This window comes from Chelonia mydas, chromosome 1 (genome assembly GCF_015237465.2).
Source record: "Chelonia mydas isolate rCheMyd1 chromosome 1, rCheMyd1.pri.v2, whole genome shotgun sequence".
In the NCBI taxonomy this organism is placed as follows: Eukaryota; Metazoa; Chordata; order Testudines; family Cheloniidae; genus Chelonia; species Chelonia mydas.
In genome coordinates, this window is record NC_057849.1 from 324,141,471 (window position 1) to 324,168,787 (window position 27,317).

General features: G+C 43.6%; 1 protein-coding gene across 5 annotated transcripts in view; it reads left to right on the forward strand.

Annotated features, from left to right (window-relative positions):
- Positions 1–26,371, forward strand: part of RSBN1L (round spermatid basic protein 1 like) — a 102,918-nt gene extending 76,547 nt beyond the window's left edge. For all 5 annotated transcript variants that reach the window (XM_037889218.2, XM_037889220.2, XM_037889221.2 and 2 more), the window contains 4 exons: positions 1,152–1,294; positions 2,468–2,635; positions 25,063–25,171; positions 25,259–26,371. In XM_037889218.2, coding sequence (XP_037745146.1) covers positions 1,152–1,294; positions 2,468–2,635; positions 25,063–25,171; positions 25,259–25,912 — 1,074 coding nt within the window. In that variant the 3' untranslated portion in view covers positions 25,913–26,371. The remainder of the gene's footprint in view (positions 1–1,151; positions 1,295–2,467; positions 2,636–25,062; positions 25,172–25,258) is intronic.
- Positions 26,372–27,317: the final 946 nt, after the last annotated feature.

Sequence of the window (27,317 nt, forward strand, 5' to 3'; positions counted from 1 at the left end):
TCTGGTTGAACACCCATGTTGGCCATTCACCAGGCTCCTGTGAAGGCATCCAGCCATTGAGTTTCCAGGGTTTTTAAGCCTCGAGATCTGAACAGAGTCCAGTTGCTATCCTTGACACATACTCAGGATGCAGATCTTCTCCCTGGCACCCACTCCTGAGAACTTTGACCATGTGGACCACTGTCCTGTCCCTGGAACTAGTGCTGGCTCCTCAGGCTTCCTCAGAACTTAATAACACCCTTTACCTGAACTCCACCTGAAGGTTTGGCCTTCTGGTTTATCTCTTCAGGGGGGCATGTGCTTAATACACACAGACAAGATTGCACAAGATTCTGAACTACCACTGCTCTTTCTTTAATAACACAAGAAATATACATATCTACACAAAAAATAACAAACCCTACATGCATTCCTTGCCTAGGTTACCTGCCCCTTCCAGAGCATTCTTTGGGCTAGGGTCAGGGTTGTCTGGGGCCATCCAGAGTCCTTCTGTTTGCAGTGCATGGCTTGGGTTCTGAACCATGGAGCTCTCTTGCGTCCCCGCCCCTCCCAGCTTGCTTCCTGTGACCTTGGCCAGACTGTCCCCTTTCCCAACCAAACTTCCTGTGGGTCTCCCTCAGTCTTCCCCTTGTGAATCCTTTTATCACCTTTCAGTCCCTTAATCAGGTGACTTCTGGATCGACCTCAACAGGTGATCATGAACCTCTTTGCCAAGTGACTTCATTGCCAGGTAGTCTGTTTGCTGAGAAACCCATTCTTCTAAGTGGAAGCCAATCTGTTACCTAGGATTTTTGTATTAGACTAGAGGACCATTTTGAGTTAATGACCCTCTGTTGTCAGTCCTGTGCCACTACCCGTTGGAACTTCAGTCCAGCATGGAGGTAGAGGGGCAACAGAGAAGACTGCTTAGTCCCTGTATTCAGGATGGAGTTTTCATCTTGGTAAAGATAGATACAGAGAGTTTGTAATCTCCTGAATTGTTTAGAATTCATAAATTGTACAGACTGTTTCCCCAAGTCATCACACTTGCCTACATTCACTTATTTACCAGATCTGTTAACTTTTTTTTTGATTTTACCAAATAACTCTTTTTTTAAAATGTATTTGAAAATAACTCTCATCAAAATGTGGATTGTTATATTTCCCATTAGTGTACATTGCCGTGGGGGACGCTCTCTAGTCTAAAATTAGAAAGTCGTAAAGATAGCGATGATGGTCCCATCATGTGGGTACGTCCAGGAGAACAGATGATCCCTGTGGCTGACATGCCAAAGTCACCTTTCAAAAGGAAAAGGTATGTTGAGATTCTTAGCTTGGTGAGTTATCTGGTTAGTTGTTTTAACCTATCCCTTATTCCACTTATCGCAATGGCTGTTGCTCTATTATAGCATAAATTTTATGTTTATGTAGCTTTTTACCCCCAAAGAAGAAACAAAATCACTTCTTAGTTTTTAAGTTATTCTAGGAAGGAAATGTGTTTTTTGTAAGCATTTGTACACCACTTAGCATAATGATGTGCCAATCCTGATTGGAGCCTCTGGGCTTTTGTAATGAATACTAAAATAGTAATTTTACAAACCAGACCATCTTTTCTTCACTCTCCCTAAAATGCAGCTACCTTGAGGTAACAGCATAAAGCAAAATTAAACATGTTTTGGGGAAAAAGTGAAGAATGCTATATCCATATGAATGCTGCAGGGCAAATTTTAAGTAGGCACCACACGGTTACTCAAATTTAAATTTGGCCAGGATACTGGTATTAACTCCCCTATTCTTAAGTGCTTATGGACCTTTAAGTGCCATCGGACCTTTAAAAACTACAAGTGACAAAGACTTCTGTCTCATCTGAAAGATGGGACCTCTAACAGTAGAAAGTCACCATAACATCATATTGGGGTACTGATTTAGATAATGACTCAAAATGAAGAGTGCTACCTACAGAATCAAACATAACTTCTTTTAGCATGTAGATTTTCCTTGTGGATTTCCCATGCAAATATTTTCCAGGTGGTTCCCCTAGTTTGTAGAATCTCAGATGTCCGCCTAATGTGATATGGTCTCTCACTATCAGCCTTAGACTAGCCATAGAATGATCACAGAAGATCTGTTCCACCTCATTGGTGTTTTCTCCTTTTACTCTAACATCTCTAACAAGTAGTCTTGCAAGCCTTTTCCTACCCAGTGGTGAAATGTGGAACAGAGCTGTAATACACAACTCTCAAATTGTTCAGTAGAAATGTAAACAAATGAATTTGAAGGCAATATTATTACTTTTAGCATTTCATGAATGTTCCCTAAATTACTTTTGTACTGTTAATCATCCTGTAATCTGGCCAAGATGTTCTTATTCTAATATATGTGCATGCTGGAGGAAGACATGGATCCTGTTGAATGTAGAAAACTATAAACTTGTGCGTGGGGGAGTGTTAGGTTTTTAGTTGTTTTTTTTTTAATTTTTTTTAAACAGAACTACCAATGAAATAAAAAACCTGCAATACCTACCTCGAACTAGTGAGCCCCGTGAAATGCTCTTTGAAGACAGGACACGAGCCCATGCAGATCACATAGGACAAGGTTTTGAACGACAGACTACAGCTGCTGTAGGAGTGTTAAAGGCTGTGCACTGTGGAGAGTGGTAGGTGTCAACTGGTTTAGTCTTGTTAGACCTTTGAAAAATACTTGCATGAATTTCCATTTATAGTTGCTAGAAGGATCATCACCTAATATGTTAATCCAGTTACTAGTATGTTTTGGAAATAAGCCATAACTATTGAATAAACTATATTTTTCTTTTGTCTTGAGGAGCTAGGTATGCTGGGTACATTCTAATGTAGATACAACTTTGCAGTCTGGTGGAAACTAGAAAGAGGCCTCCCCTGTCTCAGTAACAGCTTCAAAAATACAGTTGTGTAAATTGTAGCACTCAGACTTGTCTTGATGTTTGTGAACCAGTATAGTAGTGGTTTGCCTACATTTTTATCTGAACTGCACATAGAATCTTCTGGGAACATTTTTCTCTGTCTGTTTGGATAAAAACAAACATCACAATTCTGGTTCGAGAGAATGGTGGTTGTTTTAAGCCTGCTGGAAGTTGCATGGCATTTCTTTAGTGTCCCAAACAGTCTGAAACTCTTATATGTGATCCAGGGGATCAGCCCAGTTCAGCAGAACCATTTTTGCTTGCTTTATCAGAAAGAAAAGAAAGTGCATTTTAGCTGGGTTCTCTCATTGAGCCGGAAAAGTGATAATTAGAGGGATTTTTTGGTCCTCTTAACTTCTGCCTCTGAGACTGGCATGTGGTGCTGTAGTACATTACCTTCTGTAATTCCCACTCAGTTACATAGGTGCTGGAACTAGGGGTTCTGGGGGTGCTGCCATACTGCCGGGCTTGAAGTGATTTCTGTTATATACTGGGTTTACAGTTTGGTTCAATGGCTCTCAGCACCCCCACTATAAAAATTGTTCCAGCACCCCTGCTCAGTTATTGAGAACACCCTTGCTTTTTATAGTTTGATTGGCATGGTTACTGAGACAAGAATTCTGATATTGAATCAGAACCCAGACTTAATCCTTCTTTGCGTGAAATGGTGCAAATACGTGTAACAGTGCATGAACCAGAACTTGTCTGTAGGTCTGTAATAAAGAAATTCCCCACGGGAGGGAACTGGGTCATTCAAATGTGAACCTTTTTTTAAGCTTCAAGGCCTGTAGTCTAGTTCCTGCAAATTCATGACCGTTCCACGTTTGACTTGGAAATATTGGTACCGTTCCATTAACTCATTCATAGTTGTGGTAGTCTCCTTTATTGGTCACTTACAAGTTGGCATTTAGTGAAGCTGGATTTCTGTTGTCAAAAGGTTGGATTTCACTTATGGCAAACTTTTATATCAGGCAGAATATGTGTACTTTCATATTCAAAGTTGAATGAAATTTTTTTTCAATCTTTCATTTTTTAGTCGTTGATCACTCTATAAACTCTGAGTATTGTTCTATACGTATTGTCAAAGGCAAACAGATCGAAAATTACATTGATCCATAATTTATTCTATGGTTAGTCCTGGACCAGTTCCAAAAAAGCACTGCTTGGTTCAGGGACCAGTGATGATTGTTAGATGAAATAGCATCTGCACAATGAGGACTGACCATGAATATACTGTTCAAAAGATTGGCATCTCCACATTCCATTGGAATAAAGCATGGATTTATAACCCTAGAACAGGGGCGGGCAAACTTTCTGGCCTGAGGGCTGCATCGGGTTTCGGAAATTGTATGGAGGGCCTGTTAGGGGAGACTGTGCCTCCCCAAACAGCCGGGCGTGACCCGGTCCCTGCTCTCTCTCTCTCTCTCTCTCTCTCTCTCTCTCTCACACACACTCACACTCACACACTCACACACACACACACACTTCTTGCCTCCTGACCCTCCCCCTGGACTCCTGCCCCATCCAACCCCCCCATTCCCCGATGGCCCTCCCAGGACCTCTGCCCCACACACACACCCTGCTCCCTGTCCCCTGACTGCCCCTGGAATCCCCACCCCGACTGCCCCCCGCCACCCCATCCAACCCCTCCTCTCATTCCTGATTGCCCCCCTTTCCCCCGGACCCCTTCCCCATTCAACCACTCCTTCTCCCTGTCCCTGACTGCCCCCCGCTACCCCATCCAACCCCCCCTCCTTCCTGACTGCCCCCCCCGGGACCCCTGCCCCCATTCAACACCCCTGTTCCCTGCCCTCTGATCACCCTCCCCCCCCCCAACTCCCCTGCCATCTATCCAACCCCCCCGTTCACTGCCCCCTTACCGCGCTGCCTGGAGGACCTGGCTGGAGCCAGCCACACACAGCTCAGCTCAGAGCACCAGGTCAGGCCGGGCTCTGCAGCTGCGCTGCCCCAGGAGCTCACTGCCCTAAGCATTGTTCCAGCGGCGCAGCGAGGTGAGGCTGTGGGGGACGGGGAATAGCAGGGGAGGTGCTGGGGAGTAGCCTCCAGGGCCAGGAGCTCAGGGGCTGGGCAGGAGGGTCCTGTGGGCTGGATGTGGCCCGCAGGCTGTAGTTTGCCCACCTCTGCTCTAGAAAGACAAGAGATTGGACCATAAAATGTCATTCTATTATTTTTATTTATTTTGTTCAGTTTAAACATTTTAGTGGTAGATTGTTTCTAGCTCTGGCAGATGACTGACTTTTTATACTGTCTGAACATTTTTAACAACAACATTAGCTTCCTGTTATATGCGGTAGCCAACTTTGATGTGCTTGCTGATGATCAGATATCACAGCTGAAGTGAAATGCCTAGAAATAAGTGATTTTTAAAGCATGGTATCTTGTGGGCTGTGAAGTCTTAGGAACACTTTAAAATGACAGTACTTTTTGTTTTAATAAGAGTTGTTGGCCAGCTTCAATCTATTCAAAAATTGCAACTGATGCAGAATTCAGCAGTGCCTTTATTAAGCAATATTTCCTTCCTTGAGCCTATTAAGCCTGTGCTCTGCACTGTGCATGTGGTTTCTGAATTAATTTTAAGATGTTGATTTTTTATCTATAAGCCCTAAAAGGCCTAGGATCTACCTGTGTAAGACCTTGCCTCTTTCCCTATAACATGATGCTTCAGTGGCAGGATTAGTGGAGGTACCTGAGCTTGGAGCCCTTTGGGTTGATCTACATAGCATTTTGGAGTGAAAAGAAAAGGAGTACTTGTGGCACCTTAGAGACTAACCATTTTATTTGAGCATAAGCTTTCGTGAGCTACAGCTCACTTCATCGGATGCATCCTTTTCTTTTTTGCGAATACAGACTAACACGGCTGTTACTCTGAAACCTGTCATTTTGGAGTGAGTCTCTCAGACCAGGTCAATAAACTTGGGATAGACAGTGCTTTGAGTTGCAGCTCGGTCTGGAACTTGGGCTCTGAAGCCCTCCTCCTCCCTACACTTCAGAGCCCGAATTGCAACTTCAAAGCACTATCTATACAGCAATTTTTAGAGCACTAGTGTCAGTCCCGCTAATCCAAATCTGTCTGGGCTGGAGGCTTGCTCCAACAGTATGTGCAGACGGTACTCTTAGATAGTAGGGAGAGGGGTTGCTGGCAGAGCATTTTGGAATTTGCTTCCTTCCTGAAGGAAGTCTGAGTTTGTTAGCCTTCAGGGTGTGCTGAAAGGCCCACGTTTTCTCCTTTGCCTGTGAAGAATTGAGTGTGCGGTAGAGCTAGGCAGTGGTGATGGGGATTGTGTGTGGTGAGTGATTAATTTTAGTTATATTTGTTGTCACTATGTCTTTGAGTTGATTTGGGAATTTAGAATGTGTATTTTAGTGTATTTTTAAAAAACTGTCAAGAACACCTAGAGCAAAAGATGGGTGCTCTTTTTTTGTTATAGTTAGAACATATTTATCTTGATTTATACAAATCATGGGTAGTTAGTGATTGTGGAAGCAAAGAAGGTTTTAAAGGCATAGGACTAATGTTTGTTCTTACAATGACCTTTTGCCACCCTTTATTCAAACTCTCAAAAATACGCATTTGGTGAAATTCAACAAATCTACTTCATATGGTCCAGGAAAACCACTCTGAGGTCATGGGATCATGAGATTTGGAATGTCGTGATGACAGCTTCTGCCATCTCTTTATTGTGCGTTTAAAAAATTGTGTCCCAAAAGGCAAAAATCTATGTGCACAGAAATCTCAACTTGCATCTATCTGGCAAGGACAGGGGAATATGAACAGTAAAATACATAGTTATGCTATTCCAAAGTACAAAATGATATGTAAATTGCATGAATTTTTCTTTTTTTTATTTAAACATATTGCAGCTTGCCTCTACCGCTTGGATGCGTTATAATGCTATATACAGCCATTTTTAGTAGAAATAATCTAAGTTTTTAGGTGTACATGCTTGTCCTCTATTCTGTAGTACAGCCAAGCTGGAATGTGATTGGAGAGAGGAAGAGCTCCTGCCCTGCAGAATACCTTTCAACTCAAGGGAAGGTACCCAGGGCAGGAAGCTAAGAGACCATGGGATCTAAAGTCACCCTATCCTCACTGACTGCTATAGTACTTCTAAGGGCATTCTGCACCAAAAAATTAAAAATTCTTTGCACTATATTTTAAAATTCTGCAAGTTTTATTTGTCAATAAATAAATGCAGAGGCTCCAGCATGGCAGTGGGGAACACAGGCCACTGGCTACACGAAGGTAGGAGATCACCCTGAAGCTCCTGCACCCCCAGGACACGGACTCAGCGGTGAAGCTGCACCCGACCCTGACACAGCACAAGGAAACACCCTTGGGCTCTTCCCCCTGCACCAGATGTGGGACAGGCAGACTCAACCAGGCAGGATCAAAGTGTGGAGGTGCTCAGTGTGGTGAGATCCAGGTGTGGGGTGAGAGGATTCTGTGTGGGGCAATCTGGGCGCAGGCAGCTCAGTGGGGGGTCTAGGTGTGGAGGGATCTGCATGCACAGAGGCCCGTTGAGGGGGGAGGGTGTTCCAGGTACAGGGGCAATGGGACTCTGCAGGGGCTTCCAGGTGAAGGTGTTTGGGGCTCAGCGGGGAGTCCGAGGGGGGGTCTGGATGCTGCGGGGAGTGGGGCTTGAGGGGGGCTCTGGGTGCAGCTAGTTGAGGGTCAGAGGCATGGGGGTCTGGATCTGGGGGCTCAGGGTGGTGCAGGGGGTGGGGCATCAGGGTCGTGATTTGAGTGCAGGGAGCTCAGTGGGGGTGCAGGGGTGGGGGTCCAGAGGTAGGGGATCTGAGTGCAAGGCAGCTTCAGATGAAGGGGCTGAGGTTCAGTGGGGTGGGGTTCAGGTATGGAGGGCTAGGGGGGTTCTGGATGTACCGGGTGAGGCTTGGCAGGGTTGTTCGGATATGGGCGGTCCAGATGCACAGGGGTTGGAGGAGCAGCCCCCCGTACAGTGACCCCTCCCACCACAGCTGAGGAGCAATGGGCCTGCTGGAGCAATGGGCCCTGGCCCCTCCCCTGCTGTTCCCCCTCCCCTGCAGCCTCAGCTCGCTATGCTGCCAGTGCTCTGGGGCGACTGGGCTGCGAGCTCCTGCCGGGCTGCGTGGCTGCAAGAGCCGCCGGCCTGCCCCAGTGCTGTAGACTGCCGGTGGCGTGGCTGGCTCCGGCTGGGCAGCACGGCTACCAGTCCTGGCGCTCTGAGCGGCATGGTAAGGGGGTGGGGGGGGGTTGGATAAGGAGCAGGGGGGACAGGGAGCAGGGGGGGTTGGATGGGGGTGGGGTCCCGGAGGGGTGGTTAGGGGCGAGGGGTCCCAGGAGGGGGCGGTCAGAGGACAAGGAATAGGGCAGGTTGGATGGGCTAGAGGTTCTGAGGGGGACAGTCAGGGGACGGGAAGTGGGAGGGGGCAGGCTGTTTGGGGAGGCACAGCCTTCCCTACCTGGCTCTCCATAGAGTTTTGGAACCCCAGTGTGGCCCTCAGGCCAAAAATGTTGGCCACCCCGATGTAGAGGATAACACTTATTTCTCTAGCTCAATTGTTAGTCTGTACTCTGAATCTGAAGGACAAGAATTTGAACTCTTATGCTGACCCATGTGGTGGGGGGTCCTTATCAAAGCTGGCTGGAAAACAGCCTTTTCCTCTTGAAAAATTTAAAGTAAAAAAAAATTGTCATTAATTGGAAGGAAAGAAATCAAAAATTTTAGATTTTTTTTTCCAGGAGGGAAAAAAAACGTGAATTTTGGGAGAACCAAAACGGAAACTTTTTGTTGGCTCACTGGGCTACTGGCTCTTCTGGGCTGCCCAAGCAAGCCCACTATCCAGAGTTGCTGGAGAGTCATGCCGTGCTGGAGGAGTTCAGTGTGCTGAGCTACAAGACAGAGTGGACTGATTTAAATTACCGTTTTTTCGTGATAATTTAAATCATTAAACCTTAATTTAAGTTATTTATTTTAATCTTGTTTTGCATTTGTAGTTTAAAGACAAGTTCATTTTCTTTGGTATAATCATTAAACGTGATGATTTGCAGCCTTTACAATATTACTTTTTGCTAAAGAGAGGATACACTGTGTCTATTTACATTTATTTAAGCAATTATGTATCTCAACATTTATTAAGATTCTTAATTTTACATTTTTTTATAAAATGGTGAATGACACATTTCTTGTTTACTAGGTGATAATTTTTTACTCATGATTTGTGTCAAGTTGCATTTGGATGGAAATTGTAATTCAGTTAAATGCACAGCATTTTAAAATAGTTTTTATTGGTTAAGTAAAATTGCCTTAAATGAATTGGATACATAAGAAAAAAATTAAGTTCATTTTAGAGAGGTTAGCCAGGGCTCGTCTCTCTCTGAGGTGGCAGGGAACCACACCGCCTGACTACCTTTGGGAATAGTTCTTGCAGGGAATTAGTCCAGCCGTGGGAGTCTTCCTCTACGCCTCAGTGAAGGTAGAAATAAACACTGTGAGCCCAAGCCCTAGGTCAGGGCGGGGCACTGGTGAGTCAGGTGCTCAGGCCCTCAGGCAGGGGCTGAGCAATAACAGTTTATAATGGCAAGCCCAGGCCCTTGGTCAGGGCGTGGCAATGGTGAGTCAGGCGCTCAGGCAGGGGCTGAGCATTAACAGCATATAATGACAAACCCAGGCCCTAGGTCAGGGCGAGGCAATGGTGAGTTAGGTGCTCAGGCCCTCAGGCAGGGGCTGAGCAACAACAGTATGTAGTAGCAAGCCTAGGTCAGGGCGGGGCAATGGTGAGTCAGGCTCTCCCACTCCACTGCGTCCCAGCCTGGGGCCCTAGCAGCGGCAGGAGACCCACTCTGCTGCGTCTGTCCGCAACACACTGACATGGGTTCTGGCAGTGCTGGGGCCAGATTAGGGTCGGCTGCCTCCGGGCTACTTCCAGATTCCCCCTCTTGAGTACATGGGTCGGGGGGTGTCCTTGGAGGACCAGCACCATGGGTTCCTTGGGATAGCTGGCGAGGGGCAGACTCGGCACTTCCTCCTGGTAGCTGGCGCAGGGAAGGTCGGGCCAGTCCTTGGATTTACCGCAGGCCGGTGGGGTTTCCCAATCGCGAGCTAGGCCGGAGGCGTCTGGCCTCCCCAGCAGCTGCTCTCCCTGTGAGCTCTGAGGACGGGCCTTTATACTTCCGGGGCAACGCCTGACCATCTGGAAGGCGGGCTCAGAGCTCCCTGGCTCCGCCAACTCTGGTGTCCAGCAGGACTTCTCTCTCTGGGGCGGCAGGGAACCACACCGCCTCACTACATTCATCAAAACATTTTGCATTTAAAACTGATTAATTAAATAAAGGAAATTTCATTCTAGCCAGTGAATTGACTTTTTTTTTTTTTTTTTTTTTGGATAGCATGTGCCAAATTTTCAAAGGTATATAGATGCCTGAAGTTGCAAAGAGATGCAATTTTCAAAAGAGCCTAAGCAGGTTAGGAACCTAACTCCCAGTGGGAGTTTGAAAATCACTCTAAGCACCTATTTATATCTATAGGTACCTATATACCTCTTAAAGTCTGACCCCAGATCTTTCATGTTTTAAGAATTAGTAGGTATCCTCTTCTTCTTCATGTATCTACAGACATCTATTCCACTCAGGTGTGCACATGCCCAGCAAACCAAAGCCAGAGAACTTTGCTTAGCAGTACCCTTTGGGGTGGTGCCTGCACCCTTTGGCCCTTGTAGCCCTTCCCAAGGCTATTTAAGTCCAATGCCATATCGACCCCACTCAGTTCCTTCCTGGCTTGAGTTGGAGCATTCTGTGTGATATTTACCTCTCACTTGTGGTGTTAACTCAAGAGTTTTCTGGGGGGGTTTGTATATAGTTAGTAGTAATACCCTTAGTGTTCAATTAGTTAGATTAATAGTTTTGTTTTTGCCTGGTGCAGTGACTTCTCCAAGTTGCAAGAAGCATGTCTCATGTGGGGTAGCCGTAACCAATAACGATCCCCATACTCATTGCTTTTTGTGCCTGAGGAAGGGGCATATTTAAATACTCCATATGCAAGTCGTTCACAAAGAGGACACTGTAACTAGAGACTTGCGCCTAAAGCAGCTCCTGATAGAGCAAGCCATGAGGCCCATTATGGTTCCAGGACCAGATCATCTGGCCTCTTAGAGGCCTTTGGTGCTGCTGAGACTCTTCTCCAAGGAGGAGAAGAGACTGTTACCCTTCCTCTCATCCCCTGAGAAAGAAGACTTATAAAACTGACCATAGTCACTCTAAGGTTCAGGGAGATTCTTCATCCTTTTCTAAGTGGGGTGCTGGCTGCAACCAGGTTTCCTTGAGTACACAGGATAGAGCAGGGCACTTTACCCACTCTCCAGTGTCATGGTAAGATCGTTTACAGCATTGTCAACTTGGTACCATTAGTAGAGCGGCTGTTGAATCTGGTACCAACAACATGGGTCGCAACACTGACCATACTGACTCCACAGGCTTTTCAAGCACCTGCAGATTTACTCTGCCTTTCTGTGCTGGACTCATCTGTGATACAGGAGTCTTCAGCTGTGGCTGTGATCTTTGGACTGTCTGGGTTGGTTGCCTCAGAATACAGGCTGTTGCAAGTGTTGTCTCTGGCACCATTTAAGAATCAGGCTGCAGAGACAAGACCACTCTCCTTGTTGGCACTGAGGGAACTCTTGTATACTGATTCCATCTTCAGCCCTCAGGGACAATGTTGGCTTCTACAGGTCTGATACGGGCTGGAGCTACGAATGCAGCACGTGCGTCTACTTTGATACCAATGTCTATTCCAGTATTGAGTGTTAGTGCTGCCTTAATGACACTGCCAATATTCAAGGCACTGACTGCTCTGCCTTCTTCTGTGCCCATATACTGTGCCGATGAGTCAGTCAGGGCATGTGATGGCTCCACCAGGTATGGCTCTTCCATCCCCTTTGGCTTGTTTGGAAGGTTCCTTGCGTTCAAGTTCAGAGTCAGCTTCCACTTTTTCTTCATCCATATACCAAGCTCGAAAGTCTTCAGGATCTTTGGGGGATCATGATTAGTACCAGGATCGGTACCATTTTTGCAATAGAGTTAGGGGTTCATAGCCTAGTTCCTACTGGCCCCCAATGCCATGTCTCTTTTCTCCATGGCATTCATGCAGTCATTCCAGGGCATGATCATCAAACCCTCTTCCTGTCTCACCTCCTGACCCAGCTAGGCTGGAGATGCATACTGAGATTGCGCTCTCTGAGCTGATTCATCTGAGCAGGAGTAAGCAGGATCACAACAGAGCCCACTGGCCCCACTGTCCTTTTCATCTTGTTCATAGGACAGTTCCACTCTACCAGGTTCCTCCCCTCCTGTGCCTGAGGATTTTAAATCATATCAAGATCTTCTAAGGTGAATGAATACAACTTTGGGCATTCAGGCACAGTTTTTTCAGGACAATACCCATACATGAGTAGATATTCTCCAGTGTTCAGTTCCAGAGAGTAGGTCTTCCTGTAAATGAAGCACGTTGGCATACCCCAGTTTTCTTACTGCCCACAGCGAAGTGCGCTGACAAATAGTATTATGTCCCTATGCAGGGTTTTGAGTGCTTCTTCTCACATCCAGCCCTTAACTCTCTGGTTGTAATGGCCGTAAATGACAGATAGTGAAGGGAGATTTAAGTCAGTGCTGAAAGACATAGTCTAAAACAGGGATGGGCAAACTTTTTGGCACGAGGGCCACATTGGGTGCGAAACTGTATGGAGGACTGGGTAGGGAAGGCTGTGCCCCCCAAACAGCCTGGCCCCCGCCCCTACTCCCTATTCGCCCCCTCCCACTTCCCATCCCCTGACTGCCCCCTCCTGGGACCCCCCTCCCCAAACTGTCCCCCAGGATCCCACCCCCGATCCAATCTCCCCCCCCCCCCCCCCGCTCCCTGTATCCTGACTGCCCCAACCTATCCACACCCCCGCCCCCTGACAGGCCCCCAAGGACTCCCATGCCCTATCCAATCCCTCCTGTTCCCTGACCCCTAACCGCCCCAAAACCTCCGCCCCATCCAACTGCTCCCTGACTGCCCCCCGTCCCTAACTGCCCCCTGTCCACTGACTGCCCTCCGGGACCCGCAACCCAACCACTGCACCGCTGCCGCCCCCTTACCATGCCGCTCAGAGCAGCAGGAGCTCGCAGCCCTGCTGCCCGCAAGGCGGCGTGGCTGCATGGGAGGGGGAACAGCCGGGGAGGGGCCGGGGCAAGCCTCCGGGACCAGGAGCTCAGGGGCCGGGCAGGCTGGTCCTGCGGGCCAGATGTGGCCCGTGGGCCATAGTTTGCCCACCTCTGGTCTAAAAGGTTTGGTTTAATGGGAAGAAAAATTTATTCAACCTAACTTTATGAACATTCAGCAATAATTGGCAGGCACTATCAAAGTATGATTTGTAAATTGGGAGACTATGTACAAATGTACAGATAAATTACCAGAATCCTCTAGAGAAGAGCTTAATGTTTGCATCGAGGAAGGCTGTCTAATCACTAAGACATCTCTACAGTCAGCACTGGATATGGCAGATGCCTCCAGTATTATGGCCTCAGCTGAAATAATGAGAAGAGCTTTGTGGTTATGGAACTCTGGCATAGCCCCTGAGGCCCAACAAAGCATGGAGGATTTACCAATTGATGGTTTAGTTTTTGTTTTCAGAGAAAACTGGAGAGACATTACACTCTTTTAAAAAAAAAAAAAAAAAAAAAAAAAGACTCAAACTACTTTAGGTTCATTGGGAGTGTATACCTCAGCGATAGAGATGTCACTCAGGGAGTCAGCAACAATAGTAGCAACATTACTGACTACATTTCCAATGGTATTTCCAGCACTCGGCTTATCGAGATAGAGAGCAGGACTTCTCCAGGAAAAGACATCAGTCGCAAAGGAGAAGGCCTTGTCATTCTAATGTCAACCAACCAGATCATCCTCCATCAGCTTTGGGCAAGCAGTTAATTTGACTCTCCTATTGAAGACAGCATTCTACGTGAGATCTTCTTGATTGTATCTCCTCTGTTTGGGACAGCCTCTCCTGTTTTTTCAGTGATTGGGAAGCAATAGCAAATCACAAGTTGGTCCTAAGCACTGTGAGTTCAGGTTATGCCGTCCAATTCCTGTCCATATTTCTTTCCCACCCACCTATCTCCTTTCTTTTCAGGGACAACTCTTGTGAGTCACTGTTCGTTCAGCAGATCCAGACTCTCTGTGCTTTGGAAGCCGTAGAGGAAGTTCCCCGTCAGCACTGAGGAAAGGGGAGCACTGCTACTTTTGATGCCCAAGCCCATGTCTTCCTCTACCTAGACGATTGGCTAATGGGGGGCAAATCAGAAGATCAAGTCCTCCATCGTGTCCAGCTCACGTTAGATCTGGGGCTGATTTTGATCAAAGAAAAGTCAACATTTAATTCCAACAAAAAAAATCAAGTTCATTGGACCCTACTAGACTCTACAAGTGTGAGGGCCTTTCTCCCTCAAGAGCGATTCAGAATAATTAATCAACTATTTGTACCTTCAGTCTCATGCTTCAGCTACAGTCCATGTGTGCCTGAGGTTACTAGGTAGGGTTGCCAACTTTGGTTGGATGAATTCCTGGAGATTTCATCATATGACATAATCTTTAATTAAAGCTTAATCTTTAATTCCGGGAGACTCCAGAACAATCATGGAGGTTGGCAATTCTATTACTATGCCATGTGGTCCATGCACTTACGTACTCCAGCATGCAAGATTGTGCCTTCATCCTCTTTAGTTGTGGTTGAAGTTGCCTATCACCTGAATTGTTAGTCTTTGGACAGCCTTGTGTGAGTGCCACCAGCAACTCTGGAGACCCTGCAGTGGTGGACAAATCAGATCAGTGTTTGTGAAGGTGTTCCCTTTGACCATCCTACACAATAGGTTGGCGAGAACATCTGGAAACATTGGAAGTTTGAGGTTTGTGGACAGAACAGGAAGCATCTCTTCATATAAACATCCTGAAGCTTCAAGCCGTTTGCAATGCGTGCCATGTCTTTTGGACACAGATCAAGGGCACAGTGGTTCATATCCTCACCGACAATACCACCGCAATGTATTATGTGAACAAGCATGGAGAAGCCCACAACAGCCAACTTTGTCAGGAAGCAATGAAGTTTTGGCAATTGTGTATCAGGGAAGACGACATTCTCGCAGCTGCTCACTTGCCAGGTGCTCAGTGTCACTTGGCTGATCACCTCAGCAGGAACTTTTCCCAGAATCTCTGAAGAGTGGCGTGCTGTCTATTTTGAAGGAATGGGGCATTCCAATGATCAACCTATTTGCAATGAAAGACAAGAAGTGCAGTCAGTTTTTGCTCCTGAGCAGGTTTCAGTCCAGCCTTATTAACTGACCCCTTCCATTTGAATTGCAGATTTGCACTGATGTATGCCTTCTTCCCCACTCATTCCCTAGATGATTCTCATGCTGAAGCTGGATCATGCCAAGATGATACTCATTGCACCAGCTTGACCGAGACAGTGCTAGTTTTCCAACCTTCACAGATCTGTTTTCCTCATTCCTGACCTGCTGACACGATGCCACCATCAGATATGGTATCCAGTGCTGAGCAGTCTGTACCTGATGGCATGTATGCCGCATGGTTAGATGAGCAGGAAGAACAATATTTGCAAGCAGTGCGGCAAGTCCTGCTTAATAGTAGAAAACTTTCTACTAGGGCTACCTATTTGGCTAAGTGGGAAGTGTGTTTTAGTTTGGTCAGAATTCAGCCAACGCTAGTATGTATTCAAGACATTTTGGATTACCTGTTGCATCTTAAGTTCTCAAGTCTGTCGCTCAGCTTGTTGAGGGTCCACTTAGCAATGATCTTAACATTTTATCCTCTGATCCAAGGGAAGTTGGTATTTTTCAATTGCATTGTAGTTAGATTTCTGAAAGGTCCACCTCTTTCCACTTGTAAAAGAATAGATTCCTTTGCGGCACCTCGATACTGTACTGGCTGCCCTCGTGGGTCCTCTGTTTGAGCCCCTAGCCACTTGCTGTGTCTCTACTGTGCCAAAAGACAGCTTTTCTTGTTGCCATAACTTCTACAAGGAGGGCTACTGATTTGCAGGCCTTCATGGCACAGCCTCTGTATCTGATCAGTTTTTCGAAGACCAGGTATCCTAAGCTTTTGTCTGAAGTGGTGTCACACTTTCACCTTACCCAAACCATATAGTTACCTGTATTTTTTCCTAAGCCTATCTCAAATGCAGATGAGCAGTGACTTCATTCCTTGGTGATTTCTGCACACGCTGTTTCCAGATGAATTACCACACCATATGGGGTAACTCAGGCCAGACCTCCATGGCCACAGAGACTGGTGGCTCATTTGACAAGGGATCAAGCGCCTTCTGTTGTGCTTCTTAGTGACTTTTCTATATTGGACTTTTGCAGGGCCACTACCTGGTCTTCCACACACATTTTTACGAAGCATTATGCTATTACGACAGCATCTAGATCAGACACAGAATTTGGACAGGCAGTTCTAGCAAGTATTTAAGAAGACTCTGAGCTACACTTCCATTCATTACTTGAGTCACCTGAGTGGAATACACATCTGCAACTGCTTGAAAAAGGAAAAAATGGTTTATCTGTGCTGTAACAATTGTTCAAGATATAGGTGCAGAGGTTTATTCCAGGACCTATCCTCTCTGCTTGGAGTCTCCCATCTTAAGATTCTGGTGCGAAGAAACTTAGGGGAGTCAGGGTGGTGCCACCCTTAAATAGCCATGCGAGGGGCTATGAGGACCAGTGGGTGTGAGTGCAGTTCCCAGTGGTACGGTTAAGCAAAGTTCTCTAAAGCTTCAGTGTGCTGGGCATGCACATACCAGAATGCAATACGTGTCTGCACCCACATCTCAGAGAACAACAGGTACCCTACACCTGTTTTTATTCATAGATGAAAGAGTAAAACTAGCTTTCTTGCTTTTTCAACTCCCATTGGTTTCTCGGTTTTGAATAACTAGTCCAAATAAAGAAAATATTCTCTCTACACCTGCTAGATAAGCTGAAACCAAAAATAATTAAGGCTAAAGCTTTTCTCCACAACAGAAACTGAAAATACAGACACTTGGAAAAAATGTAAATACCACCTGTTCCTTCATTATGAACACTGAATAAGATTTAGTTACTTACTGTAATACTTGACATTGTAATACATTTATAAAGCTTGAGTTGGCCTCAGAAGATGTTTTCCCCAAGCTCTGTGTATAGTTTAAAAAGCAGCACCCTTTAACTTCTTAAACTTTGAGTAGGGGTCATTGATGCAGCATATTTTTTATTTACTTAAAATGATGTTAATAATTATAGTAAGTTTAGGCCCTGACATAGGTTGTCATGATTTCAAATTTAATTTTAAATAGGTTTGTTTATTTATCATCAGACTTTATCTACCCTGCTGCCTCTGGAACTTGGAAGCCAGAGAGGCTGCTGCGCAGCCAGGAATCCTGGTCATCTGTACATTGCACACAGTGATGGAATTTGTTCTTCCAGTTTTCTTTTTAAATGGTATATTCCCAGTGAATAAACATACTTAATAACTGGTTTTATAGCTAAAAAGCATTATCTGTCAGTTATGGTGTGACAGGCATTTCAGTTTGGTCATTTGTGTTGCACGTCAATTGCTTCTGTTCCAAGTTGACGTGTATGCTGCCCAATGATTGTTCATCAGAAGTCCAAATTTTATGTTCCTGTTGTTTCTAACGTTTAAACAAAAAAAATGCATAAAAATACCTTTCAGGTCACCTTAATGTGTCATGAAACAAAAGAACAAACTGACGACTCCAATTTATTTAAAATCCTTTTGCAGGTCATCTTTAAGCTTCTATCAGGGAAAGAAGGCAAGTATGTATGCAGCTTTGTGGGAGGGGAAGAAACGTACCTTTACCCAGAGTGCCTAAATATCCTAGGTAGTATACTGTGTTGGTATTCCAATGTCCTCAGTGTAATTCTTTTCCGAAATAGAATGATCAAAAAGAATAATCCTTCATCCACTGTTGTCTTCGATACCTTTCTGCATCCTGTCCAGTACATCTCAAGCTATGCATTTTTTGCCAGAGGGAACTTAGGCATTAGCTGTATTGTCTTATTTCTAGATTATCCTTATGCAGCAGTTGGTAATGTTCAGGTGGCAATATGGCAATGGAGTTGACAGCTTGATAAGATAATAGAAGAATATTCATTCATGGATTTTTAAGGCCAGAAGTGATTATTATGGTTGTCTAGTTTGACTTCTTGTTTTGTATGATACAATATGCACAAAATTCAAAGTTGACCTGCAGAAGAGTTTGAGAATTGGGTGTTTACCTTTTGTGTAACACTTCATTTTAAAAAAATCAGCTTGTCTTTCTTCCTTTTAGAAAGATCAGGAATATTATGTTGTGCCATGTATTCCCTGGTTTTGTGAAAGGATTTCTTGGAATTTATGAACTCTTCATATTTAACTGAAATAGTGGGAGTATTTGAATCTTTAACAAAGATATCCTTTCTCCCACGTGCTCATTAGCATTAGAATTGTAAACGTTAATAAAAACAACTTAAAACAGCCGAACAAATTTCTTTCCTTTTAAGTTACTCAGCTTTCAGTCTTGAGATTTCACTAGTTATTCAGTCACCATAGTGTCTTTCAGGGTAGACAAGACCTGAATTTCTGAAGAGTCAGTAAAAAAATAATCTTTTTGGGAGGAAGAAACAGAACATTAAACTTCCATAGCTTCATTATACATCATTAAGAGAAAAAAAAGTACAAAAATCCTATTTTTTTTCTTTTGCAAGCTATCTGTAACGTTTTTAGATTTATTCCATTGTTTGGTTTATTTACTTGGCTATACACAAATTTACGAAAAAGCACCCATCAAATTCTCTAGGCAACCTTGACAAACTTTTTAAAACACACAAATAAATAAACAGACTTGTCATTTCTCCCAGATATATTAACCCAGCAACAACAAAATAATTACATACACAAAAAACTGCATTAAAGAATGTTAATATTGCAAAGTCAAGCACTCAAAGATCAGGAAATGCCAGAACTGAGGTTGCCTGTGGGATTTTCAAAGTTTATAACTTGGTGGCCTTGGGTGGATATTTCACGGGGACAGTAAGGGTATGTCTACACTGCAATGTAAGCCCAGGATTAGTGGAACTCAAGTCAACTGACCTGTGTTAGGAAACCCTGGACTTTGGGTTAAAATACAATATAGACACTCATGTTAAGAGTTTTCTAACCCTTGCTTAAACCTAGGGCTCTAGCATCCATGCTGCAGTGCACAGACCTCAGTCAAAGTAATCACATCTGAATCCCTAGTATTTCCCTCCCACCCCACCCCCCAATGTGGCTGCTCTAGCCCTAGGACTGTGGTACATTTTGGGAAAACTTTACTCCACACCCTGCATGTTATCAGGAAGCAACTTGCTTTGCAAAAACTTGATCAGTTTGTGCTCCATTGCAAACCCAGGAGGCTCTCTGATAGTGTGCTTGCAGGTCAGTGATCAGAAGAGAATGGATTAACACTGACCTGCACTGCTGACTTTTGGAAATCGGGGGAGGGACTTCCATTGTCAGTAGTTTGTTTGGATAGAAAGGACTAAGGAAGTTGTCCCATGGAATTGTGGGATTCTTCCGACTGATTCCTGGGATCTAAATCAAGCGGGGCTGCATCTACACTGCAAAGCAACAGGACTCGGACCCCGGGTCCTGGCTTAACTCGAGCTCAGAACTTCCAGCTCTGCAGAGTCCGAGTCCTGGGTTAGCGCAAATGCAGTGTAGACGCAAGTTGGTTAGGCTTGAGCCTGAGCTGAAGCATTGGTTTACGTTGCAGTGTAGATATACACCAGAAAATACCTCTCTGACTCTAGAACAGTGATTTTCAACCTTTTATCATTTTCGGACCCCAAAAAGATTTCAAATGGAGGTATGGATCTCCTTTGGAAATTCAACTCGTGTCTGCAGACCTCTCCCATAGAAGAAAAACTAACTGAACAGAATTCAACTATAAATGTTGCACATGCTCAGCACGGCATTTGACACAGTGTGAGAAAGGGGGCTAAACTGTGGGATTTTATGGTAACGACAACACTTCTGGGTTTTGACCTGTAGGTCAAGGTGTTCACATACTTTTTATCAGAAAAATGGAATGCCTTTTCTGGGATTTGAAATCATAGTCACCTTTCGTGGACACTTAGACATAGTGTCTGCAGACCCCAGGTTGAAAACAGGGTCTTAAAATGGGAAACGTTGGGCAACCTTAACTACAGGTGTCATAGCCTATAGAAATTACAGGATTGTTAGAAAAATGATTAAAGACTGAAATGAGCTTCCAATAAAGCATTCTCTTCTTTTAAATCTTTTTGTACTTTTCTCTAATGAAATTACTTAGGTATTTGTTTTTATAATTTTTATACTTTGTAAAAGAAAACATCAATCTTTTTGATGAAACATGAAAGTTGAGCTAAACCACAAGTCAGAAAAATGAATTAAAATTAATTCTGTCCTGTTGCATGTGTAGGGGTGTGTGTACACATCCACATTGTGACAGATGTCTCATTACATGAACACAAAGCTTTTTTAGTAATACATAAATCTACTGAACATTTTGAAAGGCTTTAGAAAGAGAAACAGTTGATGCTTTGAATTGCAGATTGTCTATTTTGAGTAGTTGTATAATGAGATCATGTAAATGCATAAAGTAACAAGATAAAGTTAAGGCCACTATGGGAACCTTAGCATTGAGTTGTCTGAATTTTTAAATTGTGCAAAAATATTGTCTCTTTTTTCATTTCACTCTCAAGTTTATGATGCTCAGGAGTGAGGTATAAAAATGTGACTTCATTTGTATCTGAAAATGGAGATGACACGTCTTCATTTTGACTGACTAACTTGTAACAATTAGAGGTATCCAAAGAGTCAGAACGTAACTCAGTTCTAAATATTAATGGATTAATTATTGTAGTTGGGCTTTTTTGATTGAAGGATGCTTGTAGATGCTTTTCACGTCTTGTATATTTAAAAAGTTGGCTAAAGTGTCAGAGCCACAGGCAGTTGCTCTTTTTATTTTCAATGCATGTATACGATCACATATCTTTCAAATTCAAATCATAGAACCATAGGATTAGAAGGGGCCACAGTGGTCATCTAGTCTAATCCCCTACCAAGATTCAGGATTTGTTGTGTCTAAACCATCGAAGACAGATGGCTATCCAGCCTCTTTTTGAAAACCTCCAGTAACGGAGATTCCATGACTTCCCTAGGCAGTTTATTCCATAGGACGTTTTTCCTGAGATTTACTCTAAATTTGCTATGCTGTAGTTTGAACCTATTGCCCCTTTAGTCCTGCCCTCTGTGGCAAGGGAGGACAGTTTTTCTCCATCTTTCTTATGGAAGCCTTTCAGGTTATCTGAAGACCGCTATCATGTTCCCCCTCAATCTCCTCTTTTCCAAACTAAACATATCCATTTCTTTCAGCCTTTGCTCATATGGCTTGCATTCCATCCCTTTGATGATTTTTGTCACTCACCTCTGAGTACTTCCCAGTTTCTCTACATCCTTTCTTATACATTGGTGACCAAAATTGGACACACTACTCCAGCTGAGGCCTAACTAACGCTGAGTGGTACTATCGCCTCCTGTGACTTGCATGCTATACTCTGTTACTGCAACCCAAAATTGCATTTGCTTTTTTTGCAACAGCATCGTATTGTTGATTCATGTTGAGGTTGTGATCCACCACAACTCCCAGATCCTGCTCAGCTGTGCTGATGCCAAGCCCGTTATCCCCCATTCTGTATTTGTGCATTTGGTTTTTCTTCCCTAAGCATAGCACTTTACATTTGCTTTTGTTGAAGTTCATTCTGGTGTCTATAGACCAATTCTCCAATTTATCAGGATCCCTTTGAATTTTAGTTCGGTTCTCCAAAGTGTTTGCATCCCCCCAACCTCCTCCCCCGCCATCTACAAATTTGATTAGTATGCTCTCTTTTCCTACATCCAGATCATTAATAAAGGTGTTAAATAACACCGGACGCAGAACAGATCCCCATAGGACCCCACTTCAGACCTCTTTCTAATCTGACATCATTCCATTAATAGCTACTCTTTGTTGTTTAACCAATTATGTATCCCCTTAATGGTAATTCTACAAAGCCCATGTTTCTCTAGCTTACTTATGAGAATGTGATGTGGGACTGTGTCAGAAGCCTTGCTAAAATCCAGGCATCTTACGGCCACCGCATTCCACCTGTCCACCAAACCAATAATCTTGTCAAAGATGGAAATCAGTTTGGTTTGGCATGATTTGTTCTTGGTAAATCCATCCTGGCTGCTAGAGATCACCCCTTCATCCTCCAGGTATTTGCAAATGGAATATTTTATAGAAGTAGCTTCCCAGGTATCAATGTCAGGCTGACTGGTCTTTAGTTCCCTGGCTCCTCCTTTTCAAAGATGGACACTACATTAGCTCCTCTCCAGTCATCTGGGATCTCTCCTGTCATCCAATTTGTGTTGTAAGCTTTGGAAATTCTCATTAGAGTACTGTCAGTGTCTAAATTTCATAAGGGAACATCCTAGTTTAGCACAGAACTTATAATTTGGTGTCTTAATGTAATGATGGAGGTTACATACCTGACTAACTCACTATTCTGTTAAAACAAACAAACAAAACCAACCTGATGTTCAGATTCTTTAGTTTCATCGCTGAGATTGTAAGTTATTGAAGAAAAACAGCACATGGCCTAAACATTTATCTCAGTTTTAAATTAACTGTAATTTTTAGTCTGCCAACTCTTTAGAACTTAGAGTAGCCCCATGTGTTAGTCACCAAGTAATTAGAAACAAAGATGAATTAAAGGGACACAATCAGCTTGTGTTTTGTTTTGTTTTGTTTTTTAAATAATTGACTTTTTTGAAGTCCCAGGTGTTTCAGCACCTATTAAATATATCTTGAATAAAAAACAAAAACTTTTTTTATATAAGGTGTTTTCGCCTCCCCTATTCTTCAGTAGTCTTTACAGAAGAGAGAAACAATTAAAATAACTGTTAGGTTGGTGTTTCTTAGAATTTTGAAAGTTGAGCCCTCCTTCAGAAATCGGTTATGCCCCTCTTCAACTATGCCATGTTAGCAGGGCCTTAGGGGGAAACTTGAACTGACACTTTTCCATATCTTCATCTTCCCACTTCCACAGCAAGTGCCTTGCAACCCTGCAAGGGAGATGCACTTTGTGTATTTGACAATACTTAATGCAGCTTTTCCCATCGCACAGGGAAGATGTTTTCAATAACTTACAGTTATCCTATTAATTGCAACTCCAGTATGCACAACATTTTACACCAGAAATGATTTTCCGGTAGGCATTGTTCCTATACATATTTCCGCAACCAGTCACTTCATATTATTACAGAATAGAGCAGACACTTTAACGATTACTTTTGTCTTCAATATATGCCTAAAAACCTCTATTAAATCCCCCTTCCCATCAGTGTAATAATTGAATATCATCCAATTCCTCTCATCCTTTCTACCCTATAGGAGAAATAGCATGAGTAGCTTGTGGGTATGTGTGTGTGCGTATGTATGCTGTTGAAGGAGAGCTGAGTTTTGGATTCAGATGTGAAAGTAATAAGGAACATGGTAAGTCTTGCTTTTTGTGAGCGTGGGTTCCATTATCTGGGGTCCGGCATCTGTGAAAATTCTCTCCTGTGTTCTTGAGCCTCTTCCTTATGGTTGACAGTTTCATGGTTCCAATTGAATGATGCAGCGATTGTGGGAAGTCGTGGTTGTGGGATGAGAGGTGAACTTTCATAGAGGGTTTTGAATATTGGGAGAGAAATGAGGAACTGGACTCTGAATTCAACAGGGAGCAGAAGAAAAGAGCAGAGCAAGGCACTCACAGCAACTTGAGTTGCTAATCAGACAGGCTGCTGTATTCATTGTGTAGCTTCATTCTGTTTATGAGTTACAGTAATCAAATCCTAGAGGTCACAAATGCATGGATCACTGTGGCCAGGTCTGTGCTTGATGTACAGTCTTCTGGCCAGTTGCCAATAGAAATGAGTGGATTTTTGCAGGCTTGGCTCTTTGGACTCTGCTACTGTGTGACCAAAGGACTCTGCAGCTGCAGAAACAATGAGGAGTCCTTGTGGCACCTTACAGACTAACAAATTTATTTGGGCATACGCTTTTGTGGGCTAAAACCCACTTCATCAGATGCATGGAGTGGAAATGCCCAAATAAATTTGTTAGTCTATAAATTGCCACAAGTATTCCTTGTTGTTTTTGCTGATACAGACTAACAGGGCTACCACTCTGAAATTTACACCTGCAGATCGAATTAATCTGAGGTTATCTCCCCCCACTAGGTGGGAATGTTATAAAGAAGATAAGTTCTTCCCTCTTTCGAGCATTACCTCAGTCTTGCATAGATTCAGTTTTGTCCTTCTACTTTCATCCAGGTGATGATTTCAGCTAGGCTTTGAGAAAGCTGGGAGATGATGCTGGTCACATTTGGCATAAAGGAAATGTGGAGCTAGATGTTGACCATCAACTTTTAGTATCTCAGCCCATGTTATCTCTCCAGTTCTCCCAGAGGCTAAACAATATAGGGAAGATGATGGAACCTTGTAGGATTCCATAGGGGACAGCTTTTGAGATGAATAGTTGCCCATAAATAAGTGTCTCTGTTTGGCTAGAAGCATGTTAGAATATTTCTCTCCATCCCTAGGGCAACTTTAAAGGTAGGACACAAGTATTTGGCGATCTTCCTTCGTCATTGTACAGAAGGAAGTTATTTATCAGAGCAACAAGTGCTCTGTCTGTACCATTCTCTAGCCTGACAGTCTATTAGTAGAACATGCTAGAACATCTAACCTCTGCCTTTCTTCATGATGAAAGACTGTCACTGTTGGTGGCACTGGTAGAAACTGGTTAACTGAATTATATTCCTGAGAGTGGTTAGTGTGTTGTAGCTGAAGAGCTAGTCACTAACAGGCTTTTTCAAATTTCTTTTCAAACTTGAGTTGTAAAATTCATTTTTAGATTATGTTTGCTTTGTTCTTGCTACAGAGACTAACAAAGTCTGTAGCAATTTAAATTGTGGCCCTGACTCTGCTTATTTTTTTTTTTGGTAGGCCTGAGCAACCTCGTATAACCAAAGATGTAATTTGTTTTCATGCTGAAGATTTCTTAGAGGTAGTTCAGCGAATGCAATTAGATTTGCATGAGCCTCCACTCTCACAGGTAAGCTTATTGTGAATTATTAATCATGAATATTTCTCATGTTTTAGAATAGATTTTTCATCTTTAATCTCATTTTTCCTCCTCCAGTGTGTCCAGTGGGTTGATGATGCAAAACTTAACCAACTGCGAAGGGAAGGCATTCGATATGCTAGGATTCAATTATATGATAATGACATTTATTTTATTCCAAGGAATGTTGTGCACCAGTTCAAGACAGTTTCAGCTGTATGCAGTTTGGCTTGGCACATTCGGCTCAAGCTGTATCACTCAGAGGGAGAAGTTTCTCAAAATGCAAGCACCTATGAAGCAGGCACATCTGCAGACCCCATGTCTTCGGTTATTGGACTTCAGACTGACAATGTAATCTGTACAATAAGCAAAAATACCTCCGAAGACACCAAATTTTCAGATACTCTGCAAACTAAATATGTACAGCAGGAGTTCACACAGATAAAACATGAACTTATTGCATCTCACCGAATTAAAGAGGAATCCATGAATGTTAATCTCTCTGAGAAGACAATGGCACCTAATGATATGGAATGTCAGAATGTCAAAGGAAAATTGGATAATGTTGAATTGACAGGATTTAAGTGTAAAGTAGACTCTAAATTTGAACCTGGCAATGACTTACAGGATAAGTTGTGCTCTGGAAGTCACATAAGTCTATATGATACAAGACAACAGGGTTCAACATATCCAAATCTGCATGGACAAAGAGAAGATGACTTTTTGTGCTAAATTTGTACATATCGTTTTAAATTCCTTTTTAAACTGAATGACGTAATAATGTAAAGATTCATAAATTCTGTGAGGCAAGCTTGTGACTTGCCCTCGCATCTGTTACAGAAAATAGTTTATGTAGCTTTGTAACATTCCTCAGTGCCTGTCCATAACTGTGAAGTATCAAAGCACTTAGGGCCAGATGCACTGTAAACACTGCAGGTTTAACATAAAGAAGTCTTTAAATAATTTGAGTTGTAGGTTTTAGAGTAGAGCTGACATTTAACATATATATTTTTTGTAAGATGAGCCAGAATTCTTTTTGACAATTCCAGGCTTTTCCATAGAGCTTATTTATACCAATTTTTTTCATTTTAAATGTGTCAGCACTGTAGTGTAAATAGCTTTTTTTAAAAATCTTTTTAGTGTGATTTATACTGAAATGTGAGCCGCTTAATAAAGGTTCAGAATAACAAATTGGTTTTATTTTTGTGTCTGCAGAAAAGAACTCATTTAAACTGCCTCTTTAAACTGTTATGTTTCTACTTGTGCTGTGCTTGTTGGAAGACCCAGTTGTACCCTTGCTTGCTTCTGGAGTGAGGAGCTGCAGCAGACAAACAGAGAGCCTGGGGCATTCTGTATTTGTAAAGAAGGATCAGTCTGAATGCCCTCTACAGGACTACTTGCAGCTGCTTGTTAAAAGTGAACCATCACTCCTTCGTGCCTGCTGGCAGATGAACAGGAGAGGCCCAGCCTTATACACAGTCCTTTAGTGTCTGGAATTCAACTGGGTCTCCTGTGTGCTCCAGGAGTACTGTCTGCAACATTCTTTATCTCTGCAGGTGTGCTGGGAATAGGGAGTTTTAAGGCTTCCTTTTGCCCTCATTTTCTTTCCCCATGCATCTCACATGATTAGCCAGAACTTAGCCCTTTATCTTAACATGTAGACTGGAACTTTTCCTACATCTAGTTTCTGACTAAATTAGAGCAGTATTTTACAAAGATTAAGTTTTATTTTTACATCATTTAAGACTGACTTTCTCAAACTTTATTGCACCGTGACCCCCTTCTGACAACAAACATTACTACACAACCCCAGGAGAGGGGACCGAAGCCTGAGCCCCCCTAAGCACCACTGCCCTCGGGGGGGGGGCAGCGTTCCCTCTAATTTTTCCCACCCATGTGCGGAATGAATTTTGTTATGTGCACCAATATGGAGGTTATGTGTGACACATCACCTTCATATCAGTGCACCTAACAAAATTTATGTGGTGGGGTGGGGTGAGAGGTTCGGAATGTGGGAGGGGTCTTAGGGCTGGGGCAGAGAGTTGGGGGGTGAGGACTCCGGCTGGGGGTGCAGGCTCTGGGGTGGGGTTGGGGATGAGGGGATCAGGGCTGGGGCAGAGGGTGCAGGGGATGCAGG